The sequence below is a fragment of the Vanessa tameamea genome, chromosome 11, assembly GCF_037043105.1.
Source record: "Vanessa tameamea isolate UH-Manoa-2023 chromosome 11, ilVanTame1 primary haplotype, whole genome shotgun sequence".
NCBI lineage: Eukaryota > Metazoa > Arthropoda > Insecta > Lepidoptera > Nymphalidae > Vanessa > Vanessa tameamea.
In genome coordinates, this window is record NC_087319.1 from 10,408,967 (window position 1) to 10,433,799 (window position 24,833).

The 24,833-nt window shown below is 33.1% G+C and overlaps 2 protein-coding genes across 3 annotated transcripts in view; one reads left to right on the forward strand and one right to left on the reverse strand.

Annotated features, from left to right (window-relative positions):
- Positions 1 to 13,238, reverse strand: part of LOC113396180 (uncharacterized) — a 30,077-nt gene extending 16,839 nt beyond the window's left edge. The window contains exon 1 of one of the 2 annotated variants that reach the window (XM_064216236.1): positions 13,057 to 13,238. In XM_064216236.1, coding sequence (XP_064072306.1) covers positions 13,057 to 13,093 — 37 coding nt within the window. In that variant the 5' untranslated portion in view covers positions 13,094 to 13,238. Of the gene's footprint in view, positions 1 to 11,032; positions 11,166 to 13,056 lie in introns of those variants that run through there. The other variant, XM_064216237.1, reaches the window with a different exon arrangement.
- Positions 1 to 24,833, forward strand: part of LOC113396173 (protein PF3D7_1417600-like) — a 580,968-nt gene that overhangs the window by 372,386 nt on the left and 183,749 nt on the right. The window lies entirely within an intron of this gene.

Genomic DNA, 24,833 nt, shown 5'->3' on the forward strand with positions numbered 1-24,833 from the left:
GGAATACAATCTAATAAAATAAGACAACGTCTCCTTGAAAATTTAGACTTATCACTCGATGACGCTTACAATCAAGCCTTGTCTCTAGAGGGAGCAGAAATTAGTTCTCAGCAGTATAATATCAGCGTTAATGCTATTGAAAATAATAAATCTAGAGATAATAGTATGTTTGTACGACCAGAATCATCTGAATATGATAGTAGAAAAAGTTCTTCAGAAGCAACTAATTATAAACGGAAATGCTTTTTTTGTGGTGACCGTATTCATATTCGCAAAAATTGCCCTGCACTAGATGTAACTTGCCAAATGTGTGGTAAGAAAGGCCACTTTGCTAACGTTTGTCGCAGTAAAATATGTAATAATGCGGCAACAATTAAACAATTCGAATCATCTGCATGCATAGTAGCTGCTTCTCCAAGCTCGTTAAAAAAAGCAACGTTGCCTGCCTACATAAAGGGAATTCGAGCACACGCGTTAATTGATACTGGAAGCTCAGTGAGCTTTATTAATGATATTTTTTTTAAGCTTTGCGGATTAAAGAAATTGCCTAGTAATCAAACTATTTCTATGGCATCGACTAATTTCACATCACTAGTTGATGGAAAAACTATTGTATCAGCAAAAATAGGAAATCACGATTACGATGACTTAAATTTATTGATTGTAAAAACCTTTGTGCTGATTTAATTATAGGTCACGATATACTGGAAAAACATTCATTTTTAGAATTTTCTTTTGGAGGGCCTAAAGAGCCGATAATAGTTTGTAATGTAGCAGAAGCGTCAATTCCTGCCGTTCCTTTATTTGCAAATATATCTGCCGACTGTAAGCCGATAGCAATAAAGTCTCGCCGATTTAGTCAAGATGACAAACAATTTATTATTCAAGAAATTAGAAAGCTTTTAGCTGAGGGTATAATTGAAGAGAGTTCTTCGCCCTGGCGAGCTCAGGTCTTAATAACAAAAAATGAAAATCATAAAAAACGTCTTGTTATAGACTATTCACAAACAATAAATAAATATACGCAATTAGATGCATATCCGCTTCCTAATATAGAAGAAATGATTTCTCAAGTATCGAAATATTTTTTCTTTAGCACAATAGATTTACAGAATGCCTATCACCAAATACCGATACTTGCTAAAGAAAAACAATATACAGCTTTCGAAGCAGATGGAAATCTGTATCAATTTCGACGTATTCCCTTTGGAGTTACTAATGGCGTTTCCAGCTTTCAAAGAATCATTGACTGGGTGTTAAAAGAAGAAAAACTCAAAGATACATTTGCCTACTTAGATGACATTACTGTTTGTGGTAAGACATTAACCGAACATAATGAAAATTTAGAAAATTTTTTAGCTGCAGCTAGAAAGTATTGTCTCACTATTAACAAGGATAAAAGCAAATTCTCTCAAACAACGATAAATATTTTAGGATATAATATTAAAGATCAAGTTATAAGACCCGATGCTGATCGCCTTCGACCTCTAACGTCTTTACCACCACCAAACGATTTACCATCCCAACGTCGGATCGTTGGAATGTTTGCACATTACAGTCGATGGATACCTAATTTCTCTGAAAGAATTCATGCTATATCTCATAATAAAATATTTCCATTTTCTGAAGAATTAGTACAAAGATTTCAATCATTAAAATCAGACATAATTAAATCAGCTGTGTATGCAATTGATTATAGTCTTCCACTTACTGTCGAGACCGATGCCTCTGACCATTCTATTGCTGCTGTTTTATCTCAAGATGGTCGACCTGTCGCATTCTTTTCTAAAACATTAAATCTAACAGAACAAAATCATTCAGCCATTGAGAAAGAAGCTTATGCCATAGTAGAAGCTTTAAAAAAATGGAAACATTATCTTATTGGTAAACCTTTTCGACTAATAACCGATCAAAGATCCGTATCATTTATGTTTAATAACAAATTGACAAATAAAATTAAAAACGAAAAAATACAGAGATGGCGTTTAGAACTGGCACCATTTAAGTACGATATAATTTACAGGCCAGGTAAGCAAAATGACATTGCAGATGCATTATCACGTATTTGTTCCTCAGCTCAAGTACAACACACAAAATTGATTTCATTACATGAAGCTTTATGTCATCCTGGAGTTACAAGAATGGCTCATTGGATTAAAACAAAGAATCTACCATACACTATAGAAGAAATAAGAAACATGATAAAATCTTGTCGTGTTTGTTCAGAAATAAAGCCTAATTACGTACGGAATCCTATTCCTAGACTTAACTTAATTAAAGCAACAGCTCCATTTGAAAGATTAAGTCTAGACTTCAAAGGACCAATTCCAAGCAATACGAAGAACAAATATATACTAACAATAATTGACGAATTTTCGCGTTTCCCATTTGCATTTCCATGTGCCGATATCTCTTCAAAAACAGTTATTAAAAATCTAAACGAAATATTTCTTACATTCGGTATGCCATCTTTCATACATTCTGATCGTGGTACAGCATTCATGTCTTCTGATTTAAAAGAATTTCTTTATAATCGTGGCATTGCAACGAGTCGAACTACACCATACAATCCGCGAGGTAATGGTCAAGTAGAACGCCTTAATGCTACTTTATGGAAAGCTGTACAATTAGCATTACGTTCGAAAAACATGTCTATTGAGAATTGGGAACTCGCCCTGCCTCAAGCATTACATTCTATCCGCTCTCTTCTCTGTACTGCTACAAATTGCACGCCACACGAAAGAATGTTCACACACACAAGAAAATCAGCAAACGGTGTATCAGTACCTAGTTGGTTGATAAATTCGGAGCATGCACTTATGCGAAAATGCAATCGCACTAATAAATATCAACCACTAGTTGAAGAGGTGGAATTAATACACGTTAATCCAAATTATTCCCACATACGTTTATCGGATGGTAGAGAAACTACCGTTTCAAATCGTAATTTAGCACCTTTAGGCCAAAGTCAAAGAGAATTTGATGTTTTAAGTGAAAATGAGGTACCGATTGATGAAGAACAAAATTCACCAAGGGAAGATAATACATCAGATTCTAATTATGAATCCACCGAAGAGCTGCCACCTGAAGGAAATCGATCCAATTCTATGGAAGAGGAAGCAACTTTGCGTAGATCAAATAGAGAGCACAGACTTCCTACACGACTGCAAGACTATGTTTTAAATTAAAGTGTGGGTGAATGTAGTAATATTTAACCTCCTTGTTTTTATATCATTTTATAACTTATGTCATATGTCACTCTTAAGAACTATGTACTTTTATTATGTAGAATAAAACCGTCTATACGAGGTGTTATCTTATTACAGCTGTTTTGCTTAAAATCGCTTCGAAAATAAGCCTATTATGTCTCATAAAAAGTAAAGATAAAAAATGGTTATGGTGGGTTATCCCTAAGAGATAGACATACATATTATGTAGTTCATTATTTCGATCTATCTCGAAGGATTCAGAAAGCGTTTGCAATGTAAGCACAAAAAATGTGTTAATTTATGACATCACTTCAGAAACCTCTAAAATTATAATTTTTTCTCTACTATACACGTATTAAACATATAAACCTTCCTGTTGAATCAATCTATCTATTAAAAAAAAATCGCATCAAAATCCGTTATGTAATTTTAAAGATCTAAGCATGCATAGGGCCAGACAGCGGTAAGCGACTTTATTTTATACTATGTAATGATTATGTAAAATTGTAACGTGCACTGTAATATAATAACTGAAGTATAATAAAATTGAAGAGTTTATATGCTTTTTGTTAGGATTTCAAAAAATGATATTTATATCTGATAGCCCAATTCTTGAAGAAATAGGCTATTGACAGATCACGGGGACAAAGCAGGCACATTTAATGCGGAAGAAACCGTTTGGAATAGCTCGCAATTTATATACAGGGTATATTTCAATTGATCGTGAATGACCAAATCTTTTAGTTTTGGAATTGGCCAAATGACTTTTTAAAATAAATAGACTAATAACTATCTGACTTTACTAAATCAAATAACTATCAACAATAACATTTATTACTTTAAATGAATAATAATTAATAACAAAAACCAACTGAAATGACAAATTGTATATGACTCAGAAGACAGAAAAAGTATATCCGAAGCACCCAATTTTGCGCCTAAACTAAACCCAAGCCTTGAGTGACAGGTGTTTACCTGTCACCTAGGCTTGGGTTTACTTTTAAGTTAGATTTAAATATTTATCCTTTTTATCAAACCATGGATAACTTTTTATTAATGTCTTAAATCCACTCCGCTTCGCTTGATATTTTATATTGTGTTAATTTATATTATATCCTACAATTTTAATTTTCATATATCACTTAAATATCAATTTCACATAACATCAGATTAATAATATACTATTCTATTTTTGTGTAGTAAAATTTAGTAAATATCCTAAAGCCAATTGTTGAAATAACCTTCAAAGCACAACAAGTAAGGAACCGCGGATGCGTTATATTGACACGATCTGTGTCAAGCCGCCAAACCCACCCTCTCCGATCCGTGCCAAAGATGGCCATCGCTTAGTTTATGGTGGATTATAATCCCGGCCTAGTAAGTTTCTGACGATTATCATCGCTGAGCGAAAACTATTAAAGTTAGGGCCTTGAAATTTGGTGAGTAGGATCGTTTTATTGAGTAGACACCCACTAAGAAAGGAATTTTGGAAATTCAACCCCTAAGGGAGTGAAATGGGTGGACCGTTTGTATGGAAGTCAGTCATTTTTCAAGTTAGAAACATGAAACTTCAATTTTTGAGATACTGATTAAAAATAAGTAGATACGTATTTAAGCGTTTCTGGCCCTAAGGGGTGAAATAGGGGTAGTCATTTCATATATAGGTTAGTCTGGAAGTCCGCCATTTTTGAAGTTAGAAACATTAAACATTATTTTTGGCATACTGATTAGAAATCAGTAAATATATATTTAAGCGTTTCTGCATATTCTACCCCTAAGGGTTGAAATAGTGGTTGAAATTTCGTATATAGGTTAGTCTTGAAGCCCGTCATTTTTTATGTTAGGAGATTGACGCGCCAATAATATTACTGAGGAATTTAAGATCTCAAAAATTATGCAACGATACCAGACTAATATTTAATGTTCTCTATCGTAATGTCATAGGTTACAGTTATCACTGGATGTACTAAAAGAGAAATAGTGTATATTCCACGAATATCTTTGATACCATCAGAATACCGCTTTAATTTCAAGAGAGTACAGTTCGCGCTTAAAGTATTCTTCACCATGACAATTAATAAAGTAGATATAAAAGAAGACTGTTTTTCGCATAAACAGTTCTAAATAGCCTGTTCGAGAGTGAGCTCTGTAAGCAGTCTGGTGTATCCAGCCCACGAAAGTTGAACCACAAATGAGGTCTTAAATTAACGTAATATTTTAAATTATTATGTAATATAATCAATTTCCTCGCGAGCAAAGCCGCTGTCGTTAGTTCCCATGCAAGTATCAATATAACAATTTATACTTATACAATTTAGAGCAAGCTGACAAAGATTGCTTGTATGTTAATAATTCAAATTCCAATAAATTACAATTCTGTCTATAAAATAATATTTATAAAAAAAAATCTCCTGATTAGCTCATTATTATTAACACAACATTAATTATAAGACAAAGAGATCTTGTTATTGAGTCTAACATTAATAAAGCTTCGAATTTTGCTTTTTAAGAGTGATTTACTCCTCCTTAATCTTCAGACGATCATTCTGTTGTTCTTTCATTCATCCAAGCTCGCACTCAAACCACAAATAAATATTAATTATAGACGCTAACGTTTTGGATAAAACGTAAAATAATCTGGTTTGTTTTCAAAAATAACAAAGTTTTCGTTATTTGAGCGGTCCACATTACAGTTTTATCGCACGTTGACAAATATCAACAAAAACTTTATATACCAGCAATAAAAAAAAACGTAGCAGCAATAAAGTGTGCTGTTAATATAAGTGCCATATTTTAACAATTTATAAATTAAGACATAATAAAAATGTGCTGTTAACTTAATTCATAGTGATATAATATATATTGTTCAAAATAATGATTTAAGCTGACCAGTATAAATAATTTGATTCTCGGGAGAGTATAAAATAGGTAAATTACCTCAATGGAAGATGTATTGAATGTGATTGAGACCGCCGACCGAACGGCGTCGCTTAGTAAAATGGTTGCTATTAACTAAAAGACTACTAATATGTAACTACACTACTGATACGTACTAATAAATCTAGTTGGCTGCGACTTTTCACCAAGCCACATTAGAGCCGTGTGATGGGAAGAGCTTTGAGCAGTTATAATAAAATTAAATATGTCTATAAAAAATAGTACCTACTCAATTCGATATGATTATGTTTTATTATGACATACTTAGGCGGACGAGCAAATGGGCCACCTTTTGGTAAGTGATCACCACCCCCATAGACAATGGCGCTGCAAGAAATATGAACTATTCATCTATGGGAACTAAGATGTTATGTCCTTGTGCCTGTAATTACACTGGCTCACTCACCGATTATTATTATCTGCTGATGTATTAGCTTTTTATCAAAAGCCTTTATGAATATCAGGCATTGGTCATCTTTTTATTTACGTATTAAAAGGAGAAACCGCTGAATAACTTTTTCATAATTATATTCTCACTTGATTTAATGATACACGTTTCAGTTTTCATTAAAATTAATCCTGCGGGACTCGCTAGCGAACCAAACGATTACTTCAAATGCATCCGGACCGCATAATATAATGATAATTATTTGATTAAAGCGTCAAATTATGATATAATGTATACTATTTGAAAGATTAGTAGAATATAATTATTAAAAGATTCCCGTCCAAATAGCTGACACAATAAATTAAACAAGAATCATTTGTTAGACACAGGACGAGGGAAGGATTTTTTTTTTTTTTTATGTCTTAGGTGGCAAACGAGCAGGAGGCTCACCTGATGGAAAGTGACTACCACCGCCCATGGACATCTGCAACACCGGGGGGCTTGCAGGTGCGTTGCCGGCCTTTCAGGAAAGAGTACGCTCTTTTCTTGAAGGTTCCCAAGTCGTATCGGTTCGGAAAAACCGTCGGCGAAAGCTGGTTCCACAGAGTGGTTGTGCGAGGCAGAAAATGTCTTAAAAATCGCGCTGTTGTGGATTTTCGGACATCTAGGTGGTGCGGGTGATATTTGGAATTTTGACGAGATGTCCGAAGGTGAAATTCAGCAGCCGGGATTAATCCGAACAATTCCTCGGAACATTCCCCGTGATAAATTCTGTAGAAGATTCAGAGCGATCCAACATCTCTACGCAAAGCCAAAGGATCAAGCAGATCGGAAAGGGCTTGATCGTCGATAATTCGAGCCGCTCTACGTTGGATACGGTCAAATGGAAGGAGCTGGTACTGGGGAGCACCCGCCCAGAGGTGAGAGCAGTATTCTATGTGAGGCCGAATTTGCGCCTTGTATAGTCTTAGACGATGGGCCGACGTGAAATACTGTCTTGCCTTGCTGAGCACACAGAGCTTTTTTGATGCCAATTTGGCTTTGCCTTCCAATTGACCGCGGAACTGAACGAGGCTCGAAACATCGACGCCAAGTATTCCGATACTAGCTGTAACGGCTAACGGAATGTTGTCGAATCGTGGAGATACGATAAATGGTGTTTTTTTAGCAGTTAACGCGCAAACTTGCGTCTTTTTGGGGTTGAAATGGACTAAGTTTAGCCGACCCCAGTTCGAGACTTTGTTTAACGAAGACTCGATTTCAGACACAAGTTTGTTCCGGTTTTCTTCGACGTTTTCCCGAGAAATATTAATAATTAAAGTAGTAAAGTGGTACTAAATGCCTCACTGTTGGGTTAAGGCCTGCTGTCCTTTTAAGACATCGGTTTGGAACTTATCCAATCACGCTGCACCAACGGGTTGGTGGATTTACATGTGGCTGATTTTCATCCGACTCACAATTTCGCCTCTCAACATTTTTCTTTACCGCCAAGCACGAAAACTACAAAAACATCGCATAGTTGCTCTTTTGAAACAAAACTGATTTATACAATTATTGATAGGAGCTAAAATTCAAGCGTCTTTATCCAACGCTTTTAATGACTATAACAGTTATTGATTTCTATATTTGTAAAATGGTATATTATTTTAACGTCCGCGGTGATAACGGTACTAATTGCAGGTGTACCTATTTGTATGAGCGTTGATTTTTAACAACAAATACTAACTTAATAGAAATGATATTTAAATTAACATTAGCTGCTCAAAATGAATCCGGAGACACTATATCAGTTTATTTTGAAAATTTCTATCTCTCGTAATGGGTAAAAGTTCTACCGTCGCACCAGTTCGTAAATAAACTCCTCAGATATGAAAACAACCTGCGAAAGAAACTGAATTGGGTTTTGAACTCAATTAAAACTACTATAGGTTTCACAACAATAACAACACATTATTATTTTATTTGAAGTAGCCTGCAGGCGATCATTTCATTGCCAACGTGTGCAATTATCTAATAAGTCTTTTGTAAGTGACTTTTTAATATTCCAAGTTGGATTATTAAGTCCTTTGTCAGGATAAAATGATAACTATCACTTAATATACGTCTTGCAAAAGAGAGAGGATTTTATGATTATAGGTTGGGTACAAAATTACATTTGCGGCGCATGATGTAATGAAAACAGTGAAGTAGCGGCGTTACACCGTTGTGAAGTTAATTTAGAGTAAGATTAGTTCAAAGGGCACTTTGATACTCGATAAGCCAAATAGTTGAATATGGATTAGACAAATTTCGTAAATCAGGATCATCAGGAGAATTACAGGCGAAATATCTATTTAATCTACCATCGATTGCAATTAAAATTGGTGCTAAATTAAACAGATACTGACATCGAAATTTCCCAAAATGCCGACGGAGGAAAAGTGGTTATTTCAATTTAATGAAGTTTACTGATGATTCAGTGTCACCGCCGCAGAGATATTGGCGCTGTAATAAGGAGTAGCCATTGCTTACATCGCCTTGCAATCTAAGAAGATATCACTTGTGCCTGTAATTGCACTGGCTCACTCAAAGCGGAACACAACAATGCTAAGTAGCGCTTTTAAGCGATAGAAACCACTTGCACAAACCCCTACCATCAAATAAAATGTTCATTTTGTAAACGTACTTATGACTGAACATAGAATATAAAAATAATCAACTAAATTAGCTGTGCTAAGGACGTTCTTGATTTGTTTTTTTTTTAGCTCCAATCGCCGGCGGATTACAGACACATAAACCAATTTGACTATAATAATTAACGTGATATAATTGGTCGAAATCTTAAATTCATCTATAATAATCAAAATATAATGTGAAATAATTGCATTTTAAATGCCGGCGGAGTTGTTGTCGGAACCTTAGGAAGTAAATTAAAGTGAATTTACTCATATAATTAAGTGGATATAAATAGTATTGTGCTGAGGAGAAGGTTTCGAGGTTATGAAAATACGTAATGTTGTAGTAAACAAATTGTGACGCAACTCTGAGCGTACCTGGTTTAAAAACTTCTCGAGCCCCGAGTTTATAAATAGACATTTTTTGCTGAATAAAAACAGTTTCAATATCTGTAGCGTTGTAAAATGTAATAATACGAAAATAAAATCAATATAATAATCGAGCTGTATCATTAATAAAGACTGTTTCACAAAAACCGTTGATTACTTCTAAATATTTTTTCTGCCACTTTTACCTGGTGGTACGACTATGTGCAAGCCCACCTGGGCAGGTAACGCCCACTCATCAAATCAAATCAAAATATACTTTATTCAAGTAGGCTTTTACAAGCACTTTTGAATCGTCATTTAACAAACTATTTAAAGTAAAGCTACCACCGGTTCGGAATGTAGATTCTACCGAAAAGAACCTTTTTCAATATCTAAAAATACGTTATGTCTCCTGCCTGGAAGTCAACCAGCATTAACTCCACGCTTTTTTATCATCAATATAATCTTGTATCGAATAATATGCCTTCTTTACCAATGTATTTTTTAGAATTGACTTGAATCTATAAAACGGTAAAGTTAAAAATGTCTGCGGAATTTTATTATAGAAGCGAATACCTTGCCCCAAGAATGATTTATTGACTTTGCGGAGTCGGAAACTTGGCGTTCTAAGCTTATTCTTACTTCTTGTGCACATACAATGATTATCACTGATTTTATCAAAGTGATCAATTAGCATTAGCATTAGCAGCCTGTAAATTTTCCCACTGCTGGGCTAAAGGCCTCTTCTTCCTTTGAGGAGAAGGTTTGGACCACGTTGCTCCAATGCGGGTTGGCGGTATACACATGTGGCAGAATTTCATTGAAATTAGACACATGCAGGTTTCCTCACGATGTTTTTCTTTACCGCCGAGCACGAGATGAATTATAAACACAAATTAAGCACATGAAAATTCAGTGGTGCCTGCCTAGGTTTGAACCCGAAATCATCGGTTAAGATGCACGCGTTCTAACCACTGGGCCATCTCGGCTATAACTAATTTCAACTAATATTATAAAGGCGAAATTAAATCGGACAGCGTGCCGCTGCCTGTCTTACGCTTTTACGACTAAACTACTAAACGGAATTCGATGAAAATTTGGTATAAAGCAAGCTTGAACCCAAAGGAAGAACACAGGAATTGCCAAAACCTGAAATCTGCGAACTCGACATGCAGGGGAAGTCGTAGGCGAAAGCTAGTATTTCATAATTTCATAAATTTGGTATTAATAATAATACAATAACAAGTGACACAATAGCAGACAATAATAATAAAATATATATAATACAAATTTTATTTACGAAAATCTTAAATTCAGTTATAATATTTTAATAATGTTAAATACCAACGTTTATTATTGGGTTATAATATTTATTGTGCTGCCTTTATTCTTATTAATCTGTATTGTGAAACTTTATATTCTATTGTCTGTTACGGTATCTATTACATGATGATAAAATGAAATAAAATACACACCCCACAATGAAAATGACGTCAGACCGACATCTCATTATACAGTAATATTTTTTTATATGTACCTCCAATTATCTTGGTGTTCAGAATTAATAAAACATCACCACTGATCTAGAATAGGTCCTATGTACCTAGAGCTTTGGAAATATTTTATTATATTCCTATTAAAATACTAAAGTGTAACTATAAAGGACTAGTTTAAATACATATTTAATTAATGGGAGTTTTGAAATTTTGTTTGCCTTGATATTGGTATAACAAAAAAACAATTTTAATTTTATTTGTTAATTAGATTTAATAACTAAGATATTTTTTACGAAATCCACTTAATAACTGTTTTAATATTTTATCATAATTATTCCATAACTTTTTTTTTAAAATTGACTGTAAAAATTAATTAATAGATTTGTTATAATAATCATAATTGAATAATAAAAGAAACTCATGTACACAATTTGTTTGCAGTATTATCTAAAACTAGGGTTTTTACAGTAGCAACACTGATAGTGGAACTCTGACCTGGAAACTAATAAAAATTGTAATATCAGAGTCAGCGATTCCTCGACAATTCATTGCACACTAGATTAGATTTCTTAATATGCAATACTTACAATATAATACTACATAACAAATAATAGCATGTTCGTACGCGTGTTTTTGAATAGTTAATTGTTTAGTTGCCGTAACTTGTTACAAATAACACACCGCGATGTGTAGCAAACACCACGATACGCGATGTTATGCGACAGAATCAATTCGCTGAGACATAGTATTTTTTTTTTATGTCATAGGTGGCAAACTAGCAGGAGGCTTACCTGATGGAAAGTGACTACCACCGCCCATGGACATCTGCAACACCGGGGGGGCTTGCAGGTGCGTTGCCGGCCTTTCAGGAAAGAGTACGCTCTTTTCTTGAAGGTTCCCAAGTCGTATCGGTTCGGAAAAACCGTCGGCGAAAGCTGGTTCCACAGAGTGGTTGTACGAGGCAGAAAATGTCTTAAAAATCGCGCTGTTGTGGATTTTCGGACATCTAGGTGGTGCGGGTGATATTTGGAATTTTGGCGAGATGACCCTTGACTCCAAACTTCAGCGGGGCCATTTATGCAATAAAAACAATAAGAAAACTCACGGACATAAGTACTGCTAGACTAGTTTATTTTAGTAATTTTCACAGTCTTATGTCATATGGAATGTTGTTATGGGGTAATGCAGCAGATATTTAAATAGTATTTATTCTGCAGAAAAGAGCTATCCGAACTGTTTATAATATTAGCTCTAGGACATAATTACGCGAAAAATTTAAAGAAATAGGTGTATTAACGGCTGCTTCACAATATATTTATGATAATATAATGTTTATACAGAAGAATATACAAAAGTATTCCATAAAAGCTGATATACCTACATACCATTAATACAAGAAATAAGAATAAACTTGTAACCCCTACTTTCCGTTTGCATACGGTACAGAAAACGTTTTTTGGACAATATTATACGCATTTATAATAAGATACCGGGAAATCTAACCAATTTAACATTTAAAAAATTTAAAAAGTTTATTAAGACTAAATAAATAAGTCTTATTATTCATTAAAAGAGCCACTATGCGAGTTTCTTGCCGTTTCTTCTCGCTGGAGGCTGCTTTCCGAAAGGGTGGTAGTTTTTTAATATCGACGATTCAAAAACTCTTCGTTGTGAAGTTTACTTGAATAAAATTGATTTGATTTTTGATTTTGAATATCTATTAGTCTTCATCTTTAACCACGCACGTCTCTTTCTCTTGTAAAATATCAAGAATATACACTTCCAACACGAAGGCGTCATTACATTTAGGTTTTAAATATTATTATTAATAATTATTGCTTGTCTATGTCAATTTGTTCTTAATTTATGTTATTCAAAGCATTTTTCGTTTGTGTTTTTAATATCCAGTAACGTCTTAAATGTGTAATTGATAATGATATTATTCACGCTTATATGACATATTTAATTAAAGTTAAAAAAACAACAATAAATAATAATCTTACTTGCAATCAAAAGAGTTGTAAGAAGAAAGAACAACATGGTCCCATTAACAATTGTAATACACTTTAAATATAAACAATCGTTATATCAGTATATTTATCACTAGAACTTTGTCACCGAACTCGAAACTTCAGCTTCAACACGCTCGTTTTCAAGTGAAGCTTGGATAACGTCCACCCTGGAGTAGAACTCCCGCTTAACTAACGGGATTCGGGAAACGTTGCCGGGAGGTGTGGTCTTGTAAGTTATGCATTAGTGACATAATTTACTTATTTTCTCTGTGATTTATTTTGTTAATTGTTTTACGATAACGCAAAAATACAGCGTTGAATGGTTAAGTGAGATATTGTTGTAATTTATATTTTATCGATAAATATATCAAGAAGAATACTTAGATAGTATTTATATTTACGTCTCATAATTCAAGTGAATCTTTGGGCAAAAATAACTTAGTTTAAGTGCTTAATTTATGTTTATAATAATTAATTTCGTGATCGGTGAGTAAGAAAACTCGCATTGGAATAGCGTTGTGCGATAACCTTAACCTTCCCCTTAAGAGTACGAGGGCCCAGCCAGCTCAGTCATTCTTAGTAACAATAATTGAAATACTATTTAAAATGGCATGTATGTTTATAAATATATTGCTTATTTATAAATAAAAACAAATTATCAAATGATATTTTTATTTCAAAAGAGTACTTGGAGAGATATCAGTGGGTAAAAATCTCACGTAATCCAGTCACCCCATAGTCCGGGTACCTTTCTGAAGGTTTTCACAGCGTAAAAAAAGGTATGGTTCATAAAACTCCACATTCTATAGCTTCTTACCTAAATGATGGCTCTCAAAATAGTTACTCACCAAATACTTTTTCAGTTTCTCTCAAAAAATGTACTTCTCACTTTAGGGTGTAACCATGTCGCGGCTTCAAGGCCCTTTTAAGCTTATGACGAGGCGACATGTGGCAAACAACGCACCCGTATAGGCCATTTGTAAAAAGTTGTGAAAATAACGCAGAGAAACATTAAATTACGGACCCGATTTCGCGCGGGTAACATAAGGGTTTATATTCGTAATATTTTATACTGTATTGTTTATTTTGATGTGATGATATTAGTCCGACTACATAGTCTTATACAAACATTTCTAGTTTCTGTGATAATTTTCGGAGCGTTGGTTTATAGAGCGCTTCAACCGATAATCATTTACGTTTCGACCACGTTGACACAAATAGCTATAGGTATGTATATAGATTTTTGTCGTTGGATTGGTCGGAGCACGAGGGGGATAAATAAACAAACATAAATTAAATTGTTTATGCTTTTTTTTAAATCTGTTTTTGTGTATTGCTGTTGGCCCTACTGGCCTTCACAACGTCACCGAACGTTGGGGCGAGTGCTAAGACTCTGTCTTAAGGTGAACCCTTTTGGGCTCGAGAGTGACGTTCGTCCTGAGGGCGTCTCCTATGAGATCGCACCTCGGCTCAGAACGTAGTCGGTGGGGTGTGAATTTAAGCACTGAAAGAATTTACTGACGTCACGGCCGCCTCCGTGACGTCGCTTATCTGGGTATGGTTTATGCATATTACATTTATTTTTATACAAAAAAATAACAAACTGAATAAAAGTTATAAAAAAAACAACATGTAAAAATGTACTATAAACCTTTGCGTAAATGTAAGACTTTATGAGTCTCTGCATGTTATAAAAGAAAGTCGCTTCCCGCAGCCGGTACGCTTAGATCTTTTAAGCAACGCAACTGATTTGAATGCGGTTCGTCAATAAGCAAAGTGATTCAAGAGAAAAGTTTATACGTATAATGCATACATATTACATGAAAAATAAGAAAGTTGAAAAGCCGGAATAAAGGCAAGAAATTTTCTTTTAATTTCTTCAACCTAAAGATTGCATATTTTCCCTTATTTTACATTGTTGCCGGGGCGACTAAATATAAATATAGTCAAATTTTAAATGTTATTAATGTAATAATAATAATTTGACCGCATAACGGTGCAATCTGCGTTTCTGCTAATATTTGCTCGTCGATCCGTCCGGCGCCCGCGAACGCACGTTGCGCTTGTTGTTCTGGATTACAATTGTGTAATTGATTTTACACTTATGTGCGTTTCTATTCAATTTTATAATCAAATTAATAATTTTTCCCATACTAAAATTACTATTTCTCCTGAACAATTTCGCCTATCGTGGACATTCTCAAGGGTGACTCGATATAGGGATTATAGTACAAAGGTGTGGGCGCACACACAGACACTCTGTTCCCACACTATTATAATATTTTCCGATGGATACCAATCTAATACGGCCGGAAAGAGTTCAGTGAATTCTGAGAACGATACCCAAGTTTTTCTACTGAGAATTTCAGGATAGGAACATCAGGAGCGAATTACTTTACTACTACGTCTAGGCCCGGGCGGCAATACTTGGCGAGTTTTTCTACTGGTGGTTGTGCAATATTTGAATCCATCTGGTAAACTTTAAAAACCGAAACACATGCACATATGTGTTTGAGTTTTTAAACTCGTGAAAAATATGCGTATGGAGAGTCCGATTATTAACAGTTTAAGCGAATATCAGTAACAATCTTCCATAGACGTTGTGTAGCCAAAATATCAAATCCTCCGTCGAGAAATATTCAATAAGATTTTATTAGTCCGACCGGCGCTTCAAGCCATGGGTTGGCACTACGCAGTAAAAAAATTATGCAAGCAATTGAACAAAACTGCCCATTCGAGTATTAACTGGAAAATTTTATAGATCCAAATACATTAAGCCATTTAGCATTTAACCTAGAACCTATCACTGATTCTCTAATATTTTTTAATTAATGGATTTTCATCAGTTCCGAATATGTTACTTGGACAAAATCATAGTTCGAATACCTATGAAACTGTATTCTATGTAATATTTTTATAAAGACTAATTAACTTCTAATATGTACTTTTAATTTTATTTAATAATGTTTGTGGTTAGATAATTTGATGAAACAAGATTGCTTCAAAAACTCACATCGTCATTATAATATGACGGCAAAATTTTAAAGGCCCGGGGCTATAAATTTTGCGAAGTGCACATTTTTAAACATTTTTAATGACGTCCTATTTTAAATACGCCTTTCTGTTTTTACAGGAAGAGGAATTTAAAAAAACATCGTTCCTATCATAATAGATAGCGTGTGAGTCGGATATTTGTTTTAAATATTATAATCAAAAAATAATTGAAAATATCTAATGACCTAATAATATCAAACATTTCTCATGCGTTTTAATATTTTAATGAACTCATCACATTATTTAAATTATATCAAATACGAAATATATACATAAAATTTGTTCGATTAATTTAATTTTAACGATCAATTTATTATTATATTTTACAATTTATACAGCTCACACTATACGAGATTGATAGTGCGATCCGGCTATTTGTCCGGATATTTATTGTTGCTGAATATACTTTAAATTACGCCCCGAATTGTATGGCATGGTTTCAACTATTTTGTTTCAAGTATAATTTTACAATATAATAATACGTTTGTATATTAAACAAGAACGTGAAATTCACGCTAGTTACGTCGGTACTCTTAATTTAAAGCTGGTGAAACAGCGCAGCTAATTATATGAAAATATAATATACTAAACCTTCTCCGAAACGTGCTGCATCTTGTGTAATCTGGCATAAGTTTCGTGTAAATTTGTTTAATAGTTTCTTCATTAGGTAATACAAAAATAAGTATCTATGTTTATTAGTAAAGATTTAAATAAAGTTGTAGAAGAAAAACCCTTAAAATGTTACTTTTATGTTAACTTCCATTATTTTTTATAAGAATTCTATTAAGGTAAATGTTAATATTATTAAACCGGTTTTGTATGATAAATTGATATAATTTCTACGCACGTGGTTCATATGATAAAGTGCTGTTTAAGGAAAACAAGTACACACAATTAACAGCAGGACAATAACAGGAAAATAATCGATAATCAAAAAATAAAAATCACAAATTAATAACATTTTTGCTAGAAGTCAGCTTAAATATGAGAACTGACATTCATTATGTCATTGTTGCCTCGCAACCTCCCCAATAAAATAGCACCATTTTGTTTCCTAAAAGTTTTTTTTTTAAAGAAACGTTACTTGAAACAGCAATGTTTCTTTTAGCTTTAAATATGTTAATATAACGTAATAGTAACAAATGTGATGTCGCGGACTTTTTTAGTGTAATCTTAAAATAATTAAATGAGTAAACTATTACAAATCTCACCAGCCACGTCTGTTTGTCTAGCTGACCGCGATGAAGCCAAAACCTAACAAACGGATTTTCATACTATTTTTTTTACATTTGATGGAATTATTCACGAAAGGTGTAATGTATTCATTAATTTATTTGGCAGAGTGGAACTTTGCTGACATGCGCCGAGTAAACCAATGGAGTTATTTGTAATTTTTTTTGAAGAATAGTAGCAGTACTCCAAATTAATTAAAGAATTACTAACGAAAAGTGGGGGAAAAGTTGATTTATATAAAGTTAAAGAAAAAATCAATTTAATGTTTGCAACAAGAGCTTCAGTTAGCGGAAGAAGGTACACGTGACATATTCATAATATACTTGCTGAAATTTTGTCACGTTTTCCTAACATTATACACACTTTATCTTAAATTAAAAATTATTGAATCGAATAATGCTTCTTTTATAAAAATGTTTTACAAATACACTTTTAAGGCAAGGCTTTATTTTATCTACCAAAAAGATTTTAAGTATATAAGATTGTTTCAGCGTAATAAAATCGGTGCAATTAACTTTAAATTAAATTGGACCGACACGTACAAAGATATTAACACTGGTAAAGATCGCATCTATTATTATTTAAATAAATATATAAAAATGTGAGGAGTCGTGAGGCACCCAGTTGAAACGAAGTTCCTTCCAAAAAGTAACTCAATAAATTAAAAGTCTAAAAATATAATTTTAACATTAATGAAAAATAAATAATATTACAATAAGGTTCATAACGTTAAATGTGTAACGTATTATTGGATAATACACACGTACTGTGGACAATTGTGGTGATGGTCAAAGTCTTCCAATTATTTGGACTCAGTTCTCGTCCGCCAAGCTTCTGGAAAACATTTTAAAGAAAATCTTGAAATTGTGCGATGTGGGAACTTTATTTTAAAATCAACCGATGTATTTAAAAGTTAATTCGATTTTAAATCAAACGTGGCAATCGAATTTCAACTTTTGTAAAAATAAAAATATATTTTCCTTTTTATAACACACCGAAGAGGTTTGTTTATAAGGCTTCATTTGTATCGGTACAGTCTTTTCTTTGGCCACAGTCCAGTGTTAGTAGACCGTTTCTTACTTATGTCGGCGTGAACAATGTATACGCCCAGAATAACTTGTAACAAGAATATAAATTTACCAAGAAAGTTCACATTGACAAATGTACTTGTATTTAGAGCCTTTTTGTGAATAATATATATATTTTTATCTTTACTGTGTATCAAATAAATTTATATTTTATAGTGCACTACACTACCACACACACTACTGCAGTTTACATGGGTCACGATGACATTTTAATTTAACGAAATTTATTGCTAGGCAAATAAATAATAGTACAATTAATTTTTTATTTGATGAATAGAAGTTAAAGCTTTTATGAATTTAATTTTCCAATTTATTTAATCGATCGACTTGCGTAAACGCGTAATTAATTTAATTTGATACGTCATGTAAGTAGACATTTTCACGATATTTTCCTTCACTTTTAATAAGTAATTGTTTAAAAATACATTAGTATTCGTACGTTTTCCTTCTACTTGGCCGAACTGGCTATAATGACTATTAATTTATATACAAAAAATCTGTCTAAACGATTATAAAACTTGAATCGGATCAAAAGTTATAATAAAGCAAGCCTGAAAACTACGTCATATTTGAGTCTCGCGTCTAAATTTCATTTCATTCATGTGTCATAGTAAAAGTTTAAGTTTATATTGTCAGCCACGCATTCCATTCCCGAGAGTTAAGTGAAATTGAAAAATATCCACTAGCAATGTTCCGTTGATCTGCAAACGCTTTTTTTCGATTTTTTTATATATTTTACATTGATTTGAAAAAAATCTGCGTATGTTCTGGAAAACTGAATGAGAACTTGGTTGTAGAACTTTGTGCAAGCCCGTCTGAGTAGGTACCACCCACTCATCAGATATTCTACCGCCAGCAGCAGTACTCAGTATTGTTGTGTTCCCGTTTGAAGAGTGAGCTACGAAATGTTTCATATTTCTAACAGCGACAGTATCTATGGGCGGTGGTGTCCACTTACTATCATGTGGCCTTATATTACACAAAAGATCTTCATATTATGCTACTTATTACCCGTCGAATTATATTAATTTGAGTCAATAATTTAATAAGTTTAAGAAAATCATGTGTACATATTTACGTACTTATTTATATTTTGTTAAGGATTCCGACTAAGATAAATACAGCTCCAGTCGATAAGTTTGGAAAAGCGTTCCCTAGCAACCCAATGTAAGATAAACTTTGTTTACGCTTAGATTCAGTGAATATAATTGACCAATATGTGCCGTCTGCTACGAAACGTACGATGCGTTAGAGTCAGGAGGCGTTACCTTCCTAAATGAGGATTAAAGCGGGAGTTACTGACACGCGTTAGGAAACCGTACATCGGATATTTTGTAATCTACAGAAGTATATAGTTTGTGAATAATACCGCCCTTTTAGAATATCTTAAATCTCATTTTTACATTATTATTTATTCCATCAGTTACATGTCGATCCTGTGGTTGAATCTTATTTGATGATTGCGTGTTCAAAGCAAGCACCATTAAATTTTTATATGCTTAATTAGTGTTTATAATTCATCTGTATTTGTCGGTAAAAATAAGTATCTCAATTTCATGCACCAATCCGCATTGCAGCAGCGGTGGAAATAGCTCCAAACTTTCTCCTCAAAGGAGGGGAGGCCTTAGTTTAGCTGAGGACCATTTACAGGCTGAACTACTTTTATTTATTCTCCATTCATTTTTTAATCCAAAATAAAAAAAACAACAATAGAAAAAATTTACATTTATCATTTGGTTCAATTACGAACATATACATATATGCTGTTCGTTCTACAGAATGTTGATTTTGCCTTAGGATGGTGTCCCTTACGTAATCGCATCGAGCTCTCTCTGGTCGCCAAAGTCTGCATCGTGCTAATTACTAGAGGCATATTGCGTTATCGTACCGTGGGCTCAATAAATTCACGACAGGAATTCGATAGCTTTTTATTCGTAGAATAGTACCGCTGACCGAAAGTATTAGCAGTTTAATTATAATAATAATACTGATTCTTACGACGTAGAATAAGTTCTTATAAACTGTTTACGGATAAATAATTTACATTGAGATATAATTTAAAAATATTAAGATAAATTGTAATTTGTCATAAATACCACTAACCACTAACGACGATAATTCGTAACAAATAATCTTTATTTATATTAGAGTTGAATTCTGGAGGCCACGAAACTGTATAATTTAATTATTTTTTTTTACTTTTGAATTTCCACAGTAAAAACGGCTTAAATAACTCTCAATGAAATTTTAAAAACAACGCTTCTAAATGCTCTTAAATCTACACAATTTCTTTGATGAACCCTTCTTTGTTATAACAGACATGTGCCAGGGATTTTCTTCAGATCTAACAATTTCATTAAAACTCCGGTAGTATTCGAGTAGACAGGCTTACGTTTTGCTAACTTGCTTTTTTTTTAATTCTATTAAATAAATTGAGAAAAAAATGTTGGCTCCTTACTAATTTTTTTTAATGATATTAATTCCACTCGATACGAGTATACCTGAAGAGACAACCAAATCTATTTTATTGATTAAAGATTTTAGACTTTTTATGCATACAATTTGGATTGTTATATCGGAAAGCGGATATTTATGGTGACACCTATGCGCTCTTGTTATTTACGTTACGTTTTGCGGACACCTATTTGCATTTTTCGAGTTCCATAACGAAAATTACTGCGACCATTTTTATGAATTTATTTTGACTGCTGTCGGCTTAAATGCATTTGTATCCACATTTTTACATGCAAATTGAAAATGACTACAATTGCAATTAGTTTAATTCGTGGAATAATATTATCTTCAAAATATTTTTTATTCCAATCTCTTAATTGTTTTCTAACGAAATCGCCCTACGCAACTTAGAGTTCGGCGAAATACTGAAGCTCAGTCGCTTGTCGGCAAAGTATCTACAAATAAAACTAAAAGTACCAGTGGTAGGTATCCCGATATTACTGATTCGTTACCGATCAATAACTAGTTGACGTTCTATAAGAGAATATATTTACGTTACATAAATAATATGTATTTTGTATTACATAATTATTTTGTATTATTTTATTCCATTTAACTCTAGACGTCCGTAGCGTTTCGTTTGAACTTTTTGGCGCTTAATTTGCCTTTTATATTAATTATAATTCAACTTGTTCTCGGCGATGAAGGAAAACGCCCTGAGGAAATATATGTAGGTGTCTGTCCACCAGACACAGACTCGAACCAGACCAAGATATTATACAATTGTTAGTATTTTCCTTTTTTACAGATTAAAATGATATTAGCAAAGCATACTTTTCGAATGTAACGTATTTAAATAGTTTTAGAATAAGCTTTAAAACCTATTGCTAACACAACATACTTCTTAAAAACGTTGTACAAAAAAATAGTGCATCTAGTCATATTCGTAGACGGCGAATAAAACACACGAAACATAAATATGTTTTATTGTAAACAAAATAATATATTCAGATAATGAAGATACATAAGGATCTCGATTATAAAGGCGGTCCTCACTCGTATCGTTAAGAGATTGCTCACTTTCAAGGAACTGAGGGATCTTCGGACTGTTACATTAAAAATTATTTTCATAATTTTAACTTTTTAATAATTATCTAAAACGTCACAAAAATGTCAATTCCCTTGACTCCGTGCCGTTAGCCCATTTCCTACTTCCCATATATTGGTGTTGCTAACTCAATATTTCGATTTGGCAATTCCTTCAATTTTAAATAATATATATATTTTTTTTTTTATTATATTTTTCTATTTTAAAGGGTGCAGTGAAATAATTATTACCATAAGATTTTATTATCTCATTCGTTTCCTATATTTGTTTGGAAGTCATTTTGCATCGTTTTAGATCAATTTATTAGCTGTCATCCAATATAAAGGTTAGTATTTGTATGAAAATGCATTAGCCTCTATCTATCTACTATCTCATTCTAGACTCGTGAAGTCTAGAAAATACTGTACAGTACTAATTGTTTTTAATTGTATTGCTATTCAATGAGAGTAATAGAGCGATGGAATGGAGACTGTGCCTTTGTTAGTGCACACACTTAAACACTATATTACAACTACATGGTGGAATGAACTCTACCTATTAAGACAGGAAGGCTTTGGACAGTAGCCTTGGCCTTTTGGACTTACCCAATAACAAATGTAATATTACCACAATTTTCTTTTTAGATAAAACGAATCAAACAGAAGCGCAAAGTGAAGGCACTAATGTCTCTCTTTCACACTCAATAAAACTGGATAGATAATATCTAAACGTAACATTTGTCGCTCCCGAGAGAGTCTATAGATATAGGATATTGCGAAATTGTATCAAAGCAGTGCCTGTTTATGAAATGTTTCAAAGGATTACTATTGAATGAAAAGTTCATTTATTTAGTATCCAAAACAATCTTTTGAAATATTTTCTGCCCAAATTTTTTTGTGCTTCTGTCACATGGATGTTACTGGATAGATTTATTTTAACTACGATATAGTACAACGTAAATGATTTGTTAGAAAATGTTTTTTATGTTAGTTTGCAATACTTTTTTCTCTCGAAAAATTAGAGTACAACAGTAATTTTAGAAATACGATCAAGATCAACATATATTTTCTAACACATACTTGCTGTGAAGCCTTTGTCTCTTAAGGTAAAAGGCAACTGGTAATGGTAATATTTGCTTCAGCTTATCCGATATTAAGGTCAGACGCTAATCGAATGTGTGTTTCCAGATGAAGAAAACAAACTCGAGATTCTAAATATAGAACACAGCCATTATAACGACTGCCGTTCCTTTTATCGTATCACACGTCAAAAATAGCTCGTATTTGCAATAAGAAGGCTCGCAGGCGCTTTCTAAATGCCGTTGGCATTTATAAGGACTGTGTGGAAAAAAGAACATTATCAAAAAATATAAATATTCAATATAATACATTAATGAAAATATCACGTACAGAATATAATGAATAAAATAAAGAATATAAGTATATAAAGTATTTATTTGAAGTGACAACTTCTTATGGGAGGGTAAACCGCTTCGTTACGTAACGCGTTACGGCGCCAGTCGGTCTGGATTACCTTTTTCTTACGCATACAGCAACGGTAGGCAGGCTCGTCTCTCGCTCAGCTCTATTTCGGACAGACGTTTTTTTAAGTTATCACTTCTGACGGTTTTGTATTTGGTGACAACTGTCTGTTTATTTTTGTTATTAAATCAAATAATTAATATATCTTATACACATGACAATTAAGTAGTCGGTAGTCAGTCTTTACTACTTACTCAGCTCATTCAACAAATTTCAACTGAACTGTACAATATAATTATTTATCCGCGATATTCACCTGTCCAATGTCCAATTGAATGATGGTTGTACGCCTAAAGCCTGCGATACAATTCAGGTACGAAAACAGTTGATATTCGTTTGTATTAATATATTTTCCACGTAATTAAAATATTCTGTAACATGTTATGTAATTTCAGAAACCCTCTATATATCATCTATCGGTTTTATTAATAAAATTACCCAATATGCCGTCGATATATGATATGGAGTTACTTACACAACAAATTAAATTGTTACTATGTATTTTTATTTATAAGTACGAGTAACTTTTGCTAAAAAATGACCAACTACGTAGTGAGCAAAGGTCGTCACGCTTGAAGCGATCTACTCCGACAACCTATATTTAGGGAAAGGATGAAATCGCGAGGAATAGTGATCACTTATTATTCATAAAAAATATAAATATATTGAAGAAGGCGTCTACAAAATTCAGCCGAATGTAACAAAAAAAAATTTAAGTTATTCTTAGAGTTTTTCAAGAGACATCAATGACATATATTTATTATTTATATAACTAATATCTATACTAATATTATCAATGCGAAAGTAAGTCTGTCTATTACCGCTGAACCGATTCGAAGGAAAGGTATAGAGATAGTTTGAGTCCCGGGTAAGGATACAGGTTTCGGAACGTGCTACCACTGTTTCGGAAAGTAGAGAAGAAACGGCAACAAACTCGCATAGTCGCTCTTTGAAAACAAATTAGATTTACAATGAGGTTATTTTTCAAGATTATTTTCCTTGATCAGTCCTGCGTTGGAACCCGAGCAACAACCTAATAATAATAATCATTATCCAACGCCTATTATTTTAATGAGTAATATGATTAATTGCCTTAATTATATTTGCGGAAAATATACTACAATCTCTCATAGTTTATTTTATTCGTGTAATTTGTGTTTTTTGTTGATATACATTTGATAATATAATAAAAAAGCAATACTGCTCTTTTGAAATTTTTACGAGATTAAATTTTACTACTAATTGAGTTGGTTCTAGGGCTTTGTGGTTGATACTACAGTTCTGTACTGCAACAAGGCAGCAATACTTAGT